Raw genomic sequence first — 18209 nt, forward strand, 5'->3', positions numbered from 1 at the left:
TACGTGCTTAAAGTTGTGGTTCTAACGTCAAAATATTTAAACTATGAACTATTTATTTCTTACATTGTGTTTGGACTGCATTTAAGGCTCTATTACAGAGTTTTATGGATATAGCAGAAGTAGAAGTGGTAGTTTTCTTGCTGTTGTGGTGCACGACAACTGAGTGACTAAAGAGGAAACGCTGAATATGATTCATTGTATTACTTTGCATTCATTCATATTATATGGGGTGCCGTCTGTAAAGCAGCTCATGCTAAAAAAACAGCAACATTTTGTCCCATTTAGCTTCAAACCATGAAAAACAAGTGGTGTGATTTTTTTCTGGTGATCTTTTACAACATTTACTGCAATATTTCTCATCTTAGAAATATCTTCAATAGTTTAATGTAAGTATTAAATGTCAGACATAAATGATAAATATAAATGTTAATGTCATATTTAACATTTATATTTATCATTTAAAAAAATCACAGCCCTTGTTTTTCATGGTTTGAAGCTAAATGTGACAGAATGAGCTGCTTTACAGACGGCACCCCATAATATTAAAGAATGCAATAGTTTTCATAGAAGACAGCTGTTAAAGTTCAAATTGTCCTCTTTTATATCACAAATATAAACTAATCAATAATCATTTCTGATGACAGGTTGAAGATGCTGTGTCCAGTGGGCTAACTCATCCTGCACGGATGAACAACGGATCTGGAATGTGGGGACTCAGAGGAACCTTGGCTCAAAGCGACTGATAGGACAACTGCATACCTGTCTGTCTGTCTGCCAGCCTCACCTGCTCACCAAACCCACCTCTGCTTCAATCCAGCCAGCATCCTGCAGAAACTCTCTTTTCCTCCTACAAAAATGCACTTTCTCCTTTACCTCAATCTTTCACTTCATAAATAAATCCCATTACTTTTATAAACCAAATTCTGTGTTGATGTCTACACTTAAGGCCACACTCAGTCATTACAGCAGTAAGTGTTTTAAAAAATAAGTATTTGTAACATAAACACATTGATAACATTTGTTAATAACAAACAATTTACAAACAGGTCAGAAATGTTTAGGTTTATTACAGTTATATTGTAAAGATGTCAGATGTCAGGACTTCAGATGGAGTGATGATCTTGCTGCATAGCTGTGTTCAGAGACAGACAGATCCTCCCACCGAGTTTCCACATCACAACGTGGAGGCATGTGAATGTGCTCATCCTTCTCCTCTGCATCCTTGACGCTGACTGTCATATCTGTGTTACAAAAAACACAATGAAAATGTTTTTTTATTAGGAATTAAACTTCAACCAGAACATCCACGGGTCATGTGAGTGTTGCTAAGGTCCACATAATGACAAGTAGTACAGACAGGCGTAAACTAACCGTGACGTCACCCGTTGGTTTCAACGCCGAGAAAATGAAGCCCGGATTTTGCTACTTCCTGGTCGCCGTTTTGGATTTTTTGGAGCCAGTGATGTAAAAAGCGTCATCAAACAGGCTGGACCGGAGAGCAACTAGGGGCAGGATTGGCTGAGGACTCTCTTATCCCGCCCACATTTTACCGCAGAGGCTTCTGTTGCTGTCTATCAAGTATAGCCACGCCCCCTGGCTCCACCAACTTTAATGATTTATTTAAAATTCAGTATTGATTTATTTTAAGATCGGCCACCTGATCTCTCATTTTGACCATGAAAACTAACGGGAAAAAAATACTGAGCTGCAGAACATCAGTCTATCAAATTTTATTTTTTCCAAAAATGAATTGGGGTCTATGGAGCAAAAGCTTCTTGGAGCCAACCCTAGCGGACGGCGTGATATTGAAAGTTTTTGACACTTCTGGGTTGGCTTCATTTTTGGAGCCAGATGCTACGTCCATCTTTATACACAGTCTATGAGTACAGAATAGCAAGAATTAAAAATACTGAGACTGACCAACGCCGCAAACTTTAAGTCTTACAAGTATCCAGAAATAATGTAAGCTACATTAAGACTGATCACAGTGTTCAAAACCACCATCTTAATAAAATTTAAAATGTAATTTTAGAAATTGTTTCAGTTAATTGTTCATAACTGATCATTAAATGTAATCACAGCATGGATCATGGGAACTTTACGTCAGGCAAAACAATATCTCACTCACCCCTATCTGACAACCTCTTCAAAGCCCGCCGTGGCTTCTTTACTGGAGCATCATAGCCGAGCCATTTCTCAGGGTAAGGGTGCTCCTCTGTCGGCTCTCTGTCCACAAAATGAAACAAACATACATAACGCCGCTTCGGTGGGCACTTAAGGTTTAGCGCTTTCAGCCACAGCCGCATGTGCTCCTCATCTTTGGGCGAACGATGTAGATTATAAGGAGCCCCGCAACACTCCCATCTCTCCACATGATGTTCAAAACAGGTTTGTTTGAAAAACTCTCTCCTCTTGGCCCAGTTATTATGGCAGCCTCCACATCTTGATGAAATAAAATCGCTAGCTGGTTAGCTTACACCGCTCGTTCCTTTTGTTGAGAACTGCACTTCCGGTCTGAAGCGGAAATCACAGGACAAAATGCTGTAATATGGCGCCACCCTGGGGAAGCTGCAAAATAAGGTGAATATATACAGTCTATGATCAGGCAAGAAGCCTGTGTGCAGGTACAACTCCCCACCCTGGAAAGGAAGCCCCGCCCATCGCAAACTGATTTGCATTTTTCCTTTTCTTGGTGTCAGTCCACCAAGAAATAAAATAGACCAAGAAATAAAATGCTTTCACTTGATGGACTGAGCTGTCAATCAAATGGCTCTAGGCGGGACTTCCTGTCCAGGGTGGATAGTCGTTCCTGATCACAGGCATAGATATGAAGAGTAGATAGGACACGCCCCTCTGAACAGCGTCCCGACGGAGACGCTAAGCTAGTGGGGGCAAAGTTTCATTGTTTTCCATTGGTGTGTACGGCACAAAAATTAAAACAAGAAGAATGCCGGCTCATTGTGCGGCATACAGTTGCACACTACGTCGGACGATCAAGACAAGGAAACTTGGAATGACTTTCCACAGGTAAGAACAGTTTTGGGCTCGTTTTTTATTATTAAATCTTGTTGAGAGTCTATGAGAGCTAACTAGTTAGCCATTAGCAAAACACTAACACGTGCTAACAGCTGGACAACCAAATACCAGACGATTAATAGTAGCTGTAGTATAGCTGTACAAGCAGTAATACTAAAAGTACAAGCAGCAGTAGTAGTATAAGTAGCTGTTAGAGTCGTAGACGTAGTATCAGCATGTCAGCGCTCGATTTAGACGGCCGCCAGGTCGCCATTTGCGACTAAAAACCGATTTTGGGGACCAAAAATGACAAAAAACACGCTGGTTAGGGGCCCAAATATTTTGATTTGGGCTACTGACCTCCAAATCCAAGTTTCAGGGATGGCAATTTTCCGCGGATCCGTGGATTTCCGCCGATTTAATTTCAAATTTGAACACTTTATTGTCGCTGATGTTAACATCGTTAACATCTCGCGGGAGTTCGCAAGACTCCGTCGGATCCAGAACCAGCCCAGAATGTGGTGGCGGCATCCGGAGGACAGCACCAACTGAGCCTGAGCACCGCGAACGGAAAGCACCAAGCCACCGGAGCTGTCATCTTTAACTCGACGGGTCCGCCGGCTGCTCTCCCCACAGACTGCTCAGACTCCCCGGCTGGCTAGCTATCCCCCGCTAGCTGCTTGGCTAACACCTGCCGCTCCTCACCGCTCATCTGCCTGGGACAAACCGCACCTGTTCTGGCTGTCAACGTCCCAGTCATCCGCTAGGAGCTCCGGACAATGCGCTGCTCATTCGTGGGTGACTTTTCACAGCTGTGGGGGGTTATAAGGCACACTTTACCCAGCGACCAGTGATAGCTCGGCGGCTCCAGCTAACAAGTTGACGTGGAGGAGGAACTGGATTCCCCGAGAGTGCCTGTATATCAGAGTAGCGACAACTGGGGATTTAACGCCATTTTGTTTCCATTCACTCAATATGGGACGCGCAGCGTGAGGTGCACATTCACGAAAACTATGGATTGTTTACTGATTTCAAGACATGTTTTGGACAAAATAATTTACTGGCTTGTTTTGTCTGGATGTCCAAGGTTGGATCATGGCCGTTTATAGTTGAATATTTTCATCTGTGACTAGTTTTGAGCCTTCAAAGGTGAGTTCTGCTGTTTACGTTATTTGCTGTTTGTTGGATAAATGTGTTTATATTACCCGCTGTGGTAATCACATCTGAAAGTGGTTTATACCGGCGGATTCATGAGAATCTAAGCTTTCCATGGGTGTATAATGTTTCTATCATCAAGTTTGCAGCTTCGGTCAATTTAGTAAAATACATTTTCCCGTCCGCCTGTACGCTGCTGCAGCTGTTAGCATATGGCTAACAACATCCTCATGCTAACGGCGGCTAACAGCCCAGAAACAGGTAAACAACACGGAGCCTGTTCGGGTCATATGAGGCTGATAAGTGACTGCAGGTTGGACGGAAAACAGAAAACTGTCAGCTGTTTGTTGAATTGGAAATCATGTGAATGAACAGGGAGGCTGTTGTCGAAGCCGCTGAAGTTTAACGGGTTACCCCGTTAAACTTCAGCGGCCCGTATTTCATGCATCTCCATGCATGAAAATGGTCAAAGTCAAAATAACCACAACTGCCTAAAATCACATCAAACTTTTCTATCTGTCATTCACCCATACATCATAACATGAAAGTACATACATGGGACTAACCTGGCACAAAAATCATGATGAAGTCGGTTTCCATCCCACTCTGCAGACTTTATTTTCCCAGTTTCATTCTTTCACTACTCCTGGGAAATCTAAACATGTGTAATCCCTTCTCCGATCGATTTGTGCACCCAAAGGCACAACAGCCCGTCATTTTTCAGGTATTTATGAAGCGAAAAAGGACCTAGAATTACTCTCTGCATTGTAAACAATGTTAAAAGGCATAACCGGCGTTCATGAATTGGAAACAAAATGGCTCCTATAGATCACGTGACCAAAATTTTTTGGACCCGTCATGACGCCACTCTCATTATATAGGCACTCTAGATCCCCCCCAAAAAAAAAAAAAAAAAAAAAAGTAGGAGTAATTTTTTTGGCCACTAAAAGTTGATTTTGGCTCCTAAAAATGTCTAAATTGACGTATGTTGGTGGCCCAAAAAATGTCATTTGGGGCGACCGGACCTCTTGGCCTTAAATCGAGTGCTGCATGTACAATAGTATTATAAGTTGTAGTAGCAGTGACAGTATCAGCAGCAGTAGTTGCTGTATTACCACTAGTAGTAGCATTACTATTAATACCACCAATACTACCAATAGTAGTTATAAAGCCTAACTCATATATATCCAGATTAGCATCTATGTTCTTCCTCCAAACCCATTTTATGATTGGGATTTCAGGTAATTCTTTAGGACTGCTCTCACATAATTGAAATGCTACCAAACAATGTTATATTGATCAAATTAAATAACTTTGGTATCCAGTATATTGGCTGATTTAACTGCTAATTGCCACATTTCTGTTACATGTTAAATGTCACACACAACAATTTGAGCCTGACAGCAGCAAAAACAAGAACTGTGAACCTGTATTAGCCTCACAAGCTTACATCACATCAGAACAATTGTCAAAACAACTAAACATATCTGTTTTAACATTTTATGTGTTTTGGTAGCATTATTTGGACTCTCACACAACATACGAGATGGTAAGCCATACTGAGCAACAGCTGACCAGGGGCCTCATTTATAAAACATTGCGTAGGATCCATACTAAAAGTTTGCGTACGCCGAAAAGCTGAAATGGGCGTATGCCCTTCGCCCCTGATTTATAAAACTGTGCGTAAGCACAGCTGCATGCAATTTCTTTATAATCACACACCAGCTGGAAGATTGCACAGGTGGATCCACCTCACATTCCGCCCACAACACACCCACATTTTACCATGAATGGTCAATGCAAAGTAACTCATGAATGTATCTGTATATAAATAAGCTGCTGATCCACGGCATTTTACACAGCGCCCCCTGCAGTCTTTTCACTGCTGTGCGTCAGGATGAATGAATCATGTGTTGACCCAGGCCACCCTGCCACTAAATTTGTTATGATCATGTCCGATGTACAAATAATTTGTACACTGATTGAATGTACATTTTTTTGGTTCACGTAGACAAATTCATCTTCACTCGGAGCCCTTACAGCAACATGAGCGCAGTCAGTTACGCCGATTACATTTGGGAAACCGGACATCGCTGCAAATTGCTGTTTAATGTTGGCCTGTTCACCCACAGTGTAAGGAAACCAGGGGCCTGTTTCACGAAGCAGGTTTAGTGAAAACTCTGAGTTTGTTAACCCTGAAATGAGGGAAACTCAGAGTTTTCCGTTTCATGAAGCGAGGTAACTTAACCCTGAGACAGAGGGGTAACTCTAGCCTGTTTCACAAAGAGGGGTAACTTCAACTCTCGGTCAGTTACCGCAGTAACAGACTCTATGACTCTAACCTGGTCACCAGCAGGTTTATCTGAGAAAACCTCCAGTTTCTCTCCGTCTCCGCCCTCTTTCAACCACACGCTGTTTCATTTCCTCATTCATTCAGTCAGTAAGCGAGCGAGTTTTGGCGTAGAACAGCTTTTATTAACGATCCAGTGGATAAAGGAGCAGCATTACTGCACAGATAATTAAATATTCGTCGGTAGATTGTTATCAGACCGAGCATAAATGTTCTCGCATTTCCGGACAATTATCGGTTTGAGCGGTACCGTTTCGTATTCGTTTTAAGTCCATAATCTACATAAACAACCTAATCTGGAGAGTCTAACCTGAGCAACAGACTGCAGCGTGGTCAGCAGCATAAAGATTTTCACAATAGAATTCTCTTGTCTCCCTCCTTTAATATGCTCTGATGTATCCACTATACATTACAGGAGAGTTTGATGGCCTTCTGCTGGGTGACAGGGGTTACCATGACAACCCAGGCTGATGACCTCATACCCTGACCCTGAACCAGGCCCCCAACAGAACTTCAACCGGACTCACTGCAGGACCAGAGCCCGGGTGGAGATGACCATAGGCCTGCTGAAAGCCCGTTTCCAGAGCCTACGTCTCCTCAGGGTGACCCCTGAGAGGGCCTGTGATATTACTGTGGCATGTGTTGTTCTTCATAATATTACTATTAGAGGAGAGCAACACCCTGCCCTACAAACTGAAGACCCAGATGATGAGCCCATCCACCTGCAGCTATCCAGGACAGCAGAGCAGTCGGAGAAACCGTATGCAATAATCACTTTAGAGTTTAAGTCTCCATCATCACCACCACAGCAAATAAAGACATGATACACATTTCATTTGCTCTTCTTTATTTCCTACAAATAAACAGATAGTTCAGTTCATGTTCCAGTAGTTAACATAATTCTCCTGTGACCATCACCACCTCTAACTTGTGCTCCAGTATTTCAATTTCCAGATCTGCCCTCCTAATCTGTTTTTTGGATTTTTCTCAGCAAATGCAGTTTGTAAATCTGTTTTACTGATAACTGGGAATACATAGAGGACATTCAATGATACAGTTGCACATGAATTCCACAGAATGAAGCTCTGGTGTTTCCTGAACATCCATCTCACTGTGTCAGTCTGTGCAGTGGAAGCTGAGGAACCATCCTGCTGCTGTCCAGCCATGCTCTGTTAAAAAGATGAGAATGTGCAATACTTCAGTGTAGGCTAAATGTCACACTCTATATTCCACCCAAAATGTGAATGAGAAGAGAACTATCAGTAACATCCTCTGTATGCCTTTCTGGATCCCCCTCTGTAAAGGCAGCAGACACAGTTTCATCCTCTTCATCCTAGATCAGTGACATGTTTCAGTAAACTTAAACTACACTTAAAGTACACTAAACTTACAGTTACAAGGTCTGTTGTGGTGTGAAGGGGCCAAAAGACAAAAAAAGACACAAAAGAGAACTAAATAATCATATATATATATATATATATATACATATATATATATATTTACAGGCATCTACTTTCTTTCTGTTGGCTGAGCAGAAGTCTATGTTAGTTTAAATAGGCTTAATTATTTAACAGGACATGATATGGATGCAGACATTTAGGCTATGTGTGGATAAAACAACTGCACAGTCAAACAGCCACTTAATATTTAGGCTACTTTACAATGTAAAACATGATCAACATGAAGTACCTCCATGAGATAATGCCGAGGTCTGACCTGTTTGAACAATGTTTTTATATTTCATCTTAAGCTTCTCCCCAGATTTCCCCTAAATGAAATAACTTAATATTCTACCGTTCAGACAGTTATTCCCTGTAATATTATTACGATTACAAAGGACTACATTTAAACTTACGCATTGATCCGGGCTGTTCTCCACGCCGTCTCTCTCTCTTTTGCAGCTGCAGCGGTGTTGCACTTCTTTCTAAAAACGTGTTCAAACTCGCCATATGAGCGCGTTTAAAACTTCCAGTTCAAAAACGCAGCCTTTCGCTTCCCCGTTTCCATGGTGACTCGTCGAATCGGGGTTCCATTGATGCTGTCTTTTCAGAGTTGCGGTGCACGCGCGTAACTCCGGGTCAAACTACTCCGAGTTAATTAAACCAACTCATATCAGCCGTTGTGAAACCGAAAATTCAGAGTTTTCTATCTCAGAGTAGATCAACTCAGAGTTGTGGAAGAAACTCAGAGTTTGTAAAACCTGCTTCATGAAATAGGCCCCTTATGTATTGACGGGTCATGTTTATAATGTCATCCAAAACAGCTGGCATTATTGCACTGAGGGATGGTTGTGATATCCAGACCTAAAGGACATCATTTAACTGTATATCAGACCCAGATAGGATTTAGACAACAAATGTAACCTCATATATTCTTCATATAAAACACAGACCTGTCGGCCACTTAACGCTGGAAGGAGCCAGAAACCCCCGAGTCGTCAGCTCCTGTGTCTGTACCGGGATGGCGTGGTTTGGGCGGGTGGGTCGGTCTAAGACGGCCCAGTTCAGCACATAGATCCAAGAGCACTGCTCTAGGGAATCTGAATCAGCTTGTTAGCCAGTCATTGTCATGGGCCAGGAAATCCCCGTTATCTGTAAAATCTCTCTCCATTCTTAACATGATCTTCCAGCAATGCCAGCTCATCCATTGTGCCACATTACACACGGCTGTGACCCGCTATTTATCCACTTGATCAGTGATTGGACTGATTGTCACAGGCCTTTTCCAAATCAGTAATCAATCAGTGCCACTCACCGCTCTATATCATTTGAAGATGTTTGATATATGAACATAGTTCTGCAAATACAGTCATAGGCCGAATGACGCACTATATGAACATCTACAACAATGAGGGTTTATGATTATCCGGCTCTACAAGTCTAATATGTGATAAAAATAAAGGTTTGAGATCAATCTGGTTTCAATTCACCACTTCACCCTCCATCACTGCCGTTCCCTCTGTCTCCAAAATGTGCTGAAGCAAGCATCAAAGTTGGGGAACCGGTGCGCACATTCTCACACCAAGTTTGTTTTAGAAATCACAACGTAAACAGCGTACGCCACTTTCTACGCAAAGGTTGTGATTTACGCCACTTTCTAGCCCTGTTTTGTGCGTATGCAAGCTTTATAAATGAGGCTCCAGAACAGTGGTGGATTTGTTGTTTGTAGCTGCTCCTATGTAAACTATGAGCCTGCTAAATCCATCCACTCCTGCATGGATCACGATTCGCCATCTATAAAAGTCACAGTGAAAATATGAATAGAAATGTATAATTATAGGTAGTTACAGCAATGCTACAGTAATAAGGAACAAGGACAAATTATCTCAATAAATGCAACAAAGAAAAAAGAAACGTAAAGACAACCACAATTACAATAAACAACGGAATTATTATTAATATTAATTATTATTTATTTCTCTCTCTCTCTAGGCTGTTAGACATTTACAGCAAACCCCTCTCTGCTCAGAGCTGCTTCCACTTCTTCCTCAACCCACAGTCTTTGGGAAACCTACATGGAGTCAAGAAAAAGTAGACAGAAGTAAATAAGTCTGTACACAACAACATATTTATAAAGAAATCATGCTAATAAATTAAGTACAAAGAACTGAATTAGCCAATATACTGTAGACCAAAGTTATTTAATTTGATCAGTATAACATTGTTTGGTAACATTTCAATTATGTGAGAGCAGTCCTAAAGAATTGCCTGTAATCCCAATCATAAAATGGGTTTGGAGGAAGAACATAGATGCTAATCTGGACATACACTGCTCAAAAAAATTAAAGGAACACTTTGAAAATCCATCATATTTCAATATGGGGGAAAAACAAATTGGATCTTAGCATTGATGTGGACTGGATAATGTGTTAGGAATGAAAAGTGTCACATTGTTTGATGGAATGAAAATTATCAACCCCCCAGGAGGGCTAAATTCAAGACAGCCCAAAATCAAAGTGAAAAACTGATGTGGCAGGCTGGTCCATCTTTCTGAAATTCCTTGGCAGCAACTCAAAATGGTATTCAGTAGTTTGTACGGCCTCCATGTGCTTGTATGCATGACTGACGATGCCGGGACAAGCTCTGAATGAGACAATGGATGGTGTCCTGGGGTGTCTCCTCCCAGAACTGGACCAGGGCATCGCTGAGCTCCTGGACAGTCTGAGGAGCAACCTGATGGTGTCTGATGGAACAAAACATAATGTTCCAAAGGTGTTCTATTGGATTCAGGTCAGGTGAGCGTGGGGGCCAGCTAATGGTATCAGTTCCTTCATCCTCCAGGAACTGCATGAGTTCTCTTACCACATAAGGCTGGGCATTGTCTACACCAGAAGGAATCCAGGACCACTGCACCAATGTAGGGTCTGACAATGGGTCAAAGGATTTCATCCTGATACCTAAAGGCAGTCAGAATGCCATTGTCCAGCCTGTAGAGGTCTGTGTGTCCCTCCATGGATATGCCTCCCCACACCATCACTGACCCACCACCAAACCGGTCACACTGAACAATGTTACAGGCAGCATAACGTTCTCCACGGCTTCTCCAGACCCTTTCATGTCTGTCACATGTGCTCAGGGTGAACCTGCTCTCATCTGTGAAAAGCACAGGGCACCAGTGGTGGACCTGCAGATTCCTGTGTTCTATGGCAAATGCCAGCCGAGCTCCACGGTGCCGGTCAGCGAGCACAGCGGGCACTAGAGGACGCTGGGCCCTCAGACCACTCTCATTACATCTCTTTCTGATTGTTTGGTCAGAGACATTCACACCAGTGGTCTGCTGGAGGTCATTTTGTAGAGCTATAGCAGTGCTCATCCTGGTCCTCCTTGCACAAAGGAGCAGATACCTGTCCTGCTGATGGATTGAGGACCTTCTACAGCCCTGTCCAGCTCTCCCAGACTAACTGCCTGTCTCCTGGAATCTCCTCCATGCTCTTGAGAATGTGCTGGGAGACACAACAAACCTTCTGGTAATGGCACGCATTGATGTTTCATCCTGGAGGAGTTGGACTGTCTGTGGAACCTCTGTAGGGTCCAGGTATCGCCTCATGCTACCAGAAGTGACTCTGACCCTAGCCAAATGCAAAACTAGTGAAAAACAGTCAGAAAACATTAGGAAGGAAAAAAATGTCAGTGTCCTTCACCTGTAAACTCATTCCTGTTTTGGGGGTTGTCTCATTGTTACCCCTCTAGTGCATCTGTTGTTAATTTTATGAACACCAAAGCAGCTGAAACTGAATAAAAAGCTCCTCAGTTACTTATTGACCAGATCAGTATCCCACATGTTTCACTGATTTGATGCAATACTTAGATTAAAAAGTGTTCCTTTAATTTTTTTTGAGCAGTGTATATGAATTAGGCTTTATAACTACTATTGGTAGTATTGGTGGTATTAATAGTAATGCTACTACTAGTGGTAATACACCAACTACTGCTGCTGATACTGTCACCGCTACTACAACTTGTACTACTAGTACACATGCTGATACTGCTTCTACGACTCTAACAGCTACTTATACTATTACTGCTGCTTGTACTTTTCGTATTACTGCTTGTACAGCTATACTACAGCTACTATTAATCGTCTGGTATTTGGTTGTCCAGCTGTTAGCTTGTGTTAATGTTTTGCTAATGGCTAACTAGTTAGCTCTCATAGACTCTCAACAAGATTTAATAATAAAAAAGAGCCCAAAACTATTCTTACCTGTGGAAAGTTATTCCAAGTTTCCTTGTCTTGATCGTCCGATGTAGTGTGCAACTGTATGCCGCACAATGAGCCGGCATTCTTCTTATTTTAATTTTGGTGCCGTACACATCAATGGAAAACACTGAAACTTTGCCCCCACTAGCTTAGCGTCTCCGTCGGGACGCCGCTCAGAGGGGCGTGTCGTGTCTACTCTTCATATGCCTGTGATCAGGAACGACGAGGAAGCCCCGCCTAGAGCCATTTGATTGACAGCTCAGTCCACCAAGTGAAAGCATTTTATTTCTTGGTCTATTTTATTTCTTGGTGGACTGACACCATGAAATAGAAAAATGCAAATCAGTTTGCTCTGGGCGGGGCTTCCTTTTCAGGGTGGGGAGTCGTACCCGCACACAGGCTTCTGTCCTGACGCCAGCTCCGACCACGGCTGAAGTGAAGCCGTGTCACCGTGGAACTTCTGCTGATTCTGCCATCAGACACTGAAAGGACGCTGCTAATTCGGTAAATTAATGTTTATTTTCTTATCAGTGGCAGAATAAGCCGAAGTTCAGCGGTGACATGGCTTCACTTCAGCCGTGCTGGGAGCTGGTGTCAGGCAGGACTCCTGTGTTCAGAATCCCCGCCCAGAGCAAACTGATTAGCATTTTTCCTTTTCTTGGTGGACTGAGGAAATATAAAGGGAAATAAATAAATAAATGTGGAAATATAAAGAGAAATAAATAAATAAATGTGGAAATATAAAGAGAAATAAATAAGTAAATAAATAAATATGGAAATATAAAGGGAAATAAATAAATAAATGTGGAAATATAAAGAGAAATAAATAAATAAATAAATAAATATGGAAATATAAAGGGAAATAAATAAATAAATGTGGAAATATAAAGAGAAATAAATAAATAAATGTAGAAATATAAAGGGAAATAAATAAATGAATGTGGAAATATAAAGGGAAATAAATAAATAAATGTGGAAATATAAAGAGAAATAAATAAGTGAATAAATAAATGTGGAAATATAAAGAGAAATAAATAAATAAATGTAGAAATATAAAGGGAAATAAATAAATAAATGTGGAAATATAAAGAGAAATAAATAAGTAAATAAATAAATGTGGAAATATAAAGAGAAATAAATAAATAAATGTGGAAATATAAAGAGAAATAAATAAGTGAATAAATAAATGTGGAAATATAAAGAGAAATAAATAAATAAATGTGGAAATATAAAGAGAAATAAATAAGTAAATGTGGAAATATAAAGAGACGTAAAAAAATAAATAAATAAAATTAAAAACAGAAAAGGTAAAAGCAAAGACAAACTTTTCCTTTTTATTTATTTATTTATCTATTTATTTATATTTTGACGTGGCACTCCTGTGACTCCATAAATAACTGTGGAACCTTCTGTAGAAATAAAGTGTTCTATCAGTGGTCACCTGTCCTCTGCTCTGATTGGTCGCCTGTCCTCCGCTCTGATTCGTCGCCTGTCCTCTGCTCTGATTGGTCGCCTGTCCTCTGCTCTGATTGGTCGCCTGTCCTCCGCTCTGATTCGTCGCCTGTCCTCTGCTCTGATTGGTCGCCTATCCAGGTGAATCTGATGAGCACTGACGTCATCAGACACTAACCAGCTGCGAACATTCAGTCCTTGTTAAGGGGAACCAGCTCTGGGATGTGATGCTGTTGCTCGGCAACCGCAGCATCAGCTGAGGATCAGCTGTCAGTCAGCTGATTGTTGTTTTTATTTGTTTTTACAGATGTTTTATCTGACATCTGTTTTTAACTTCGTCCTTTATTCTGTTTGATGTTTCTCTTCCTTTTATTATTTTTCTTGTATTGATGACAGACAAAGAAGTTTGTTGTTTTTTTCACATTTTTTATTTTATTTTGACATTTTCTACTTAGAGGATCTCCCTGTTCTTCAGTCAGTCTCTGTGTCGACGTTCAAACATCTCACCTGTCTGCAGGTGTAAACCGCTGCAGAAACACGTCAGAAAGCAGCCAGAGCACAGGCCGGGTCACATGATAGCATTCTGCGGGTCAGTGGCGGCTTGTTAATAGGGGGGCGCTAGGGCGCCGCCCCCATCAAGATTTTGTGAAAAAGGTATTGACACAGTAAACATAAATACGTATTTAAAGTAATTAACACATCTGCACAGTGTTCACTCATACAATGGGTCTCATTTTTATTTTTTTAAGCCTTTCCATTCTAGCCTAGCCGTGCTAGACCCATGCTCTGAAGACGCAAGGGTCTAGGCACGCTCAACAGGGAGGGAGGCGGGCTAAAAGGTTGTCTATCAAATCACTCTGCAGCAATTGGGTAGGTATACAACCAATCAGTGCAACGAATAGGCTCCTAGAGTGCCGGAAATCAGAGGATGCGGTAGTTCGGTGAAGCCTTATTTATACAGTCAATGGGTGAAGCTCAAGTATATTACAGACATGTTAACAGAAAGATTATTCAGAGTCGGTGCTAATGGAGCTCAATGACTGTTGTCGTTTTTGTTGTCGACCCTGGCAGAGAATTAAATTCGTTGCCGTGGGTTGTCTAGCGCGGCTAGGCTATTTCCATTCCATATTGGGGGGTTTTTTCAGGGTTGTTTTACATGTTTCAATAACGAGGGGCGCCTGCCAAATGAGCGTGCATGTACATTCTAAAACTTTTGGCTTTCATGTGACTTAATACTGGTCTCTAATTGGTTACTTAAAGATTGTCCTCTGGGCGCAGCTCTCTGCGTCTCTGGCGAATCAGCGCGTTCGGGTGGTCATTTTTCATCTGATCTGATTGGTTCATGATACCTGTCAATCAAAGTCTTCCTGGCAGCGTACACAGACACATACGGAGAGAGACAGACAGACCACAACAACAAGACAGAAGATGATGGCGGCAGCACAAGAAAATTCGGTTGTTTCTTTACGAAATAATCCTTTTACGAGGCGTTCGCTGGAGGGGGAAAAAAAGGATAAAGGAGCTAGGACCGGAGCAACCTGATTTACAAATCCAGCAGCAGGCAAGTGACCGTGGACGGAGTTCCACCCGGGGCTTCTCCCGCCTGTGTTATGCTAAACACAGCTGGCTAGCTGGATGTGAAGTTAGCAATGCTCTGTATTGTTTTCCCTGCTTGCTTTTTCAAAGTGTTGGCACTGAAGTTCTGTGGACAACAACGGGGGTCAGAGACCTGAAACATCTCTCTGAAAAATGCAAACGGCATGAAGGTAGCCGTAGCCACCTTGACAACAGCATGAAGCTACAGTTGTTTGGCTGTGTTAGCATTGCTGAACAACTAGACGAGGGCTACAGAGCTGGCATTAGAAGGCACAATGAAGAGGTGACAAAAAATCGTCACATACTGTCCAGGATAATAGACTGTGTGAAATTTTGTGGGGCCTCTGAGTTGGCTTTACGTGGCCATGATGAGAGTGAGAGCTCTGTTAACCCTGGGATATTTCGAGGGTTGGTGGATTTTGTTGCCTCTCTGGATGGAGCTTTGAAAGAGCACCTTGAAACTGCCACTGTTTTTAAGGGTACTTCAAAAACGAGCTCCTGGACTGTATGGTGTCTGTTGCAAGGGAACAAATAATAAAAGAAGCCCAAAAGAGTGTTTTTGTGTCAATCCAGGCAGATGAGACAACAGATATTTCAACACAGTCACAACTTGTGCTTGTACTACGCTACACTGATGACAAACACAGTGTGCAGGAAAGATTTTATGAATTCATTCCTCTGCAGTCAGCTACGTCTGAGTCCATTGCTGCTGCATTAACAGAGCGTCTTGCTGCCATCAGTCCTGAGGATCAGAAAAGGAAGCTAATCTGCCAGGCGTATGATGGAGCCACTGCAAGTGTTCAGAGGAAAATCAAAGATGTGTACCCAAATGCCCACTATACCCACTGCTATGCACACCAACTCAACCTGATCATGCAGCAGGCCACCGCTCACATTTCCAAGGTGAGAATTTTTTTCTGACCTGAGTGGATTTGCCAGCTTTTTACCCAGATCAGCCAAGCGTACAGCTGTTCTTGATAAAATGGTGGCCCATAGACTGCCAACATCCAGCAATGTCAGATGGAACTTTCACAGCCGAGCCATCAACACTGTGTTTGAGCACAGAGAGGATCTCATTCAGGGTTTGGAGAACATACGAGACTCAGGTGACTTTGATGCCAGTACCATCAGAGAGGCAGGAGCCGTGGCCATGCTGCTGGAACATCAGGACTTTAAGTTCTTTCTGGAACTTTTTCGCCACATCATGCCACATGTGGACCTGCTCTATGCCAAGCTCCAGAAGAAGAACATAGATGCAGTCCACATAAAAGTGAGCATCCAGCAGTTTGAACAGGACATGGAAAACATCAGGTAATAAGTATTCCTGTCAGTAATATGATCATCACATTTTTCAACATGATCTCTTTTCCCCTTTTTGGTTATTATTATGACTTCTTATCCTTCACAGAAATTCTCTCCATTCCATGGGTGAGCAAAGAAGTGGCTGTCCGACAGCAAAGAGGCACTCAGTTCAGAGGATCGTCAAAGGGTTGCAGAAGAGGTGAGTTTATGTTGTAGAAATCTCATCGTCTGTTTCATTGGAGGTTGTAATGTTTGTTAGAGGAGAAATGTGTTTAGAAATATGGCATTTAAATATGTCATTGTCATGTTGCAGAGATCATCTAATCACAATCTGTTTAATGAAAATTATTCAAAAATATTAAAAATCATGTCACAATTGCAGTAGTCAATAATAACAAGATATTTTTCCCAAACCATGCAGCAACAGAGGGTAACAGTGTCAACAAAAGTATATTCATTTCATATCTATATGTTTTTGTATCCTTCTCTCTGTAGATCTGCAACACCATTCTGGGACACACCAAGGAGCTTCTCCTTCAGCGACCGTCTCATCTGTGCAACCTTGTTGCAGGGGGACAGGTTTGAAGAACATCACGGGTCATTTCCTGAAGAGGCACTGCAACGCACTTTGAAGGCCTACCCGATGCTGAATGGAAGCAAGCTGAAGACAGAACTCGGTGTCATCTACAGCAAAGTAGAGTTCAGAGCCTGCTGTGGTGCACTGGACCTATTCCAGCTGTTCATGGAGAACAATCTTGAAGTTGTCTTTTCAGAAACTGTCAATCTTTTAAGGATCCTGATCACCACACCCATGACCACAGCTGAAGCAGAGAGGTGTTTCTCAACCTTGAAAAGAGTGAAACCTTTTCTCAGAAACACCATGACCCAGGAAAGGCTGAATGCCTTGACCATGCTCTCCATGGAAAAGAGACTTGTTTGTGAAATGACAGATTTCAATCCGAAAGTCATTGATAAATTGAAGGAGAGGAGAGCAAAATTTATGTTCAAGTAATTGTTTTGTTGTGTTGTAATGCCCGTCTGCTAGTGTGCCCCCCCAAAATATTTTATCACCAGCCGCCACTGCTGCGGGTTCTCGTGTTCCTGCAGCCAGAAAGACGAAGACAATGTCCAGCTGCTCCGAACAATACCGACCCCCCCCTCTGCTGTGGAATGGGAGCAATGGGAGGAATGGGAGGAACCCAGCAGCTGCTTGTGTCTGTCGGCTGCAGCGAGAACCAGAAACACTCAATCATTAGGTTCTGTCAGGTTCTATGAACCAGAACAAACATCTTCACTGCACGTTTTGGAGGAACGTTTCAAAGTTCTGCTCAACAAACCAAATGAGAGAATATTTCAGAACACATGGGTTAATTTCTGGTTCTGTTGACGTTCACGGTTCTGTTGACGTTCACGGTTCTGTTCTTCTGTTTGTATCTCGGTGTTTCTGAGCTGATCAAGGTTCTCCTAGCTCTTTGGAACCTTTGAATGAAGCAGTTTGTTCCACGTGAGAGCGAGTCTGAACCTGCCGGGACGAGAACCCATCTGGAGTCAGATCTGATCCGCTGCTCTGCCTGCTGGGCGCTGAAGAATACAGAACAACAACAGAACATAGAAAAGCAGAACAAAGAACAGTAGATCAGAG

At 42.2% G+C, this 18209-nt stretch overlaps 2 protein-coding genes across 3 annotated transcripts in view; one reads left to right on the forward strand and one right to left on the reverse strand.

The window, feature by feature from the left end:
* Positions 1–7297: 7297 nt before the first annotated feature.
* The window catches only part of lrrc73 (leucine rich repeat containing 73), a 46238-nt gene continuing 35326 nt past the window's right edge, over positions 7298–18209 (reverse strand). The window contains exons 6-7 of one of the 2 annotated variants that reach the window (XR_007947346.1): positions 8376–8720; positions 7298–7689 (exon numbers count right to left, since the gene is read on the reverse strand). The gene's annotated coding sequence lies outside the window, so the exon portion shown is untranslated. Of the gene's footprint in view, positions 7690–8030; positions 8721–18209 lie in introns of those variants that run through there. The other variant, XM_051960359.1, reaches the window with a different exon arrangement.
* Positions 15482–17616, forward strand: LOC127537619 (uncharacterized). Its single transcript, XM_051960362.1, has 3 exons — positions 15482–16576; positions 16674–16766; positions 17063–17616. The coding sequence occupies exons 1-3, from the start codon at positions 16248–16250 to the stop codon at positions 17577–17579; spliced, it is 939 nt and encodes a 312-aa protein (XP_051816322.1). The 5' UTR covers positions 15482–16247; the 3' UTR covers positions 17580–17616.

The sequence above is a fragment of the Acanthochromis polyacanthus genome, chromosome 15 (genome assembly GCF_021347895.1).
Source record: "Acanthochromis polyacanthus isolate Apoly-LR-REF ecotype Palm Island chromosome 15, KAUST_Apoly_ChrSc, whole genome shotgun sequence".
NCBI classification, from domain to species: Eukaryota; Metazoa; Chordata; class Actinopteri; family Pomacentridae; genus Acanthochromis; species Acanthochromis polyacanthus.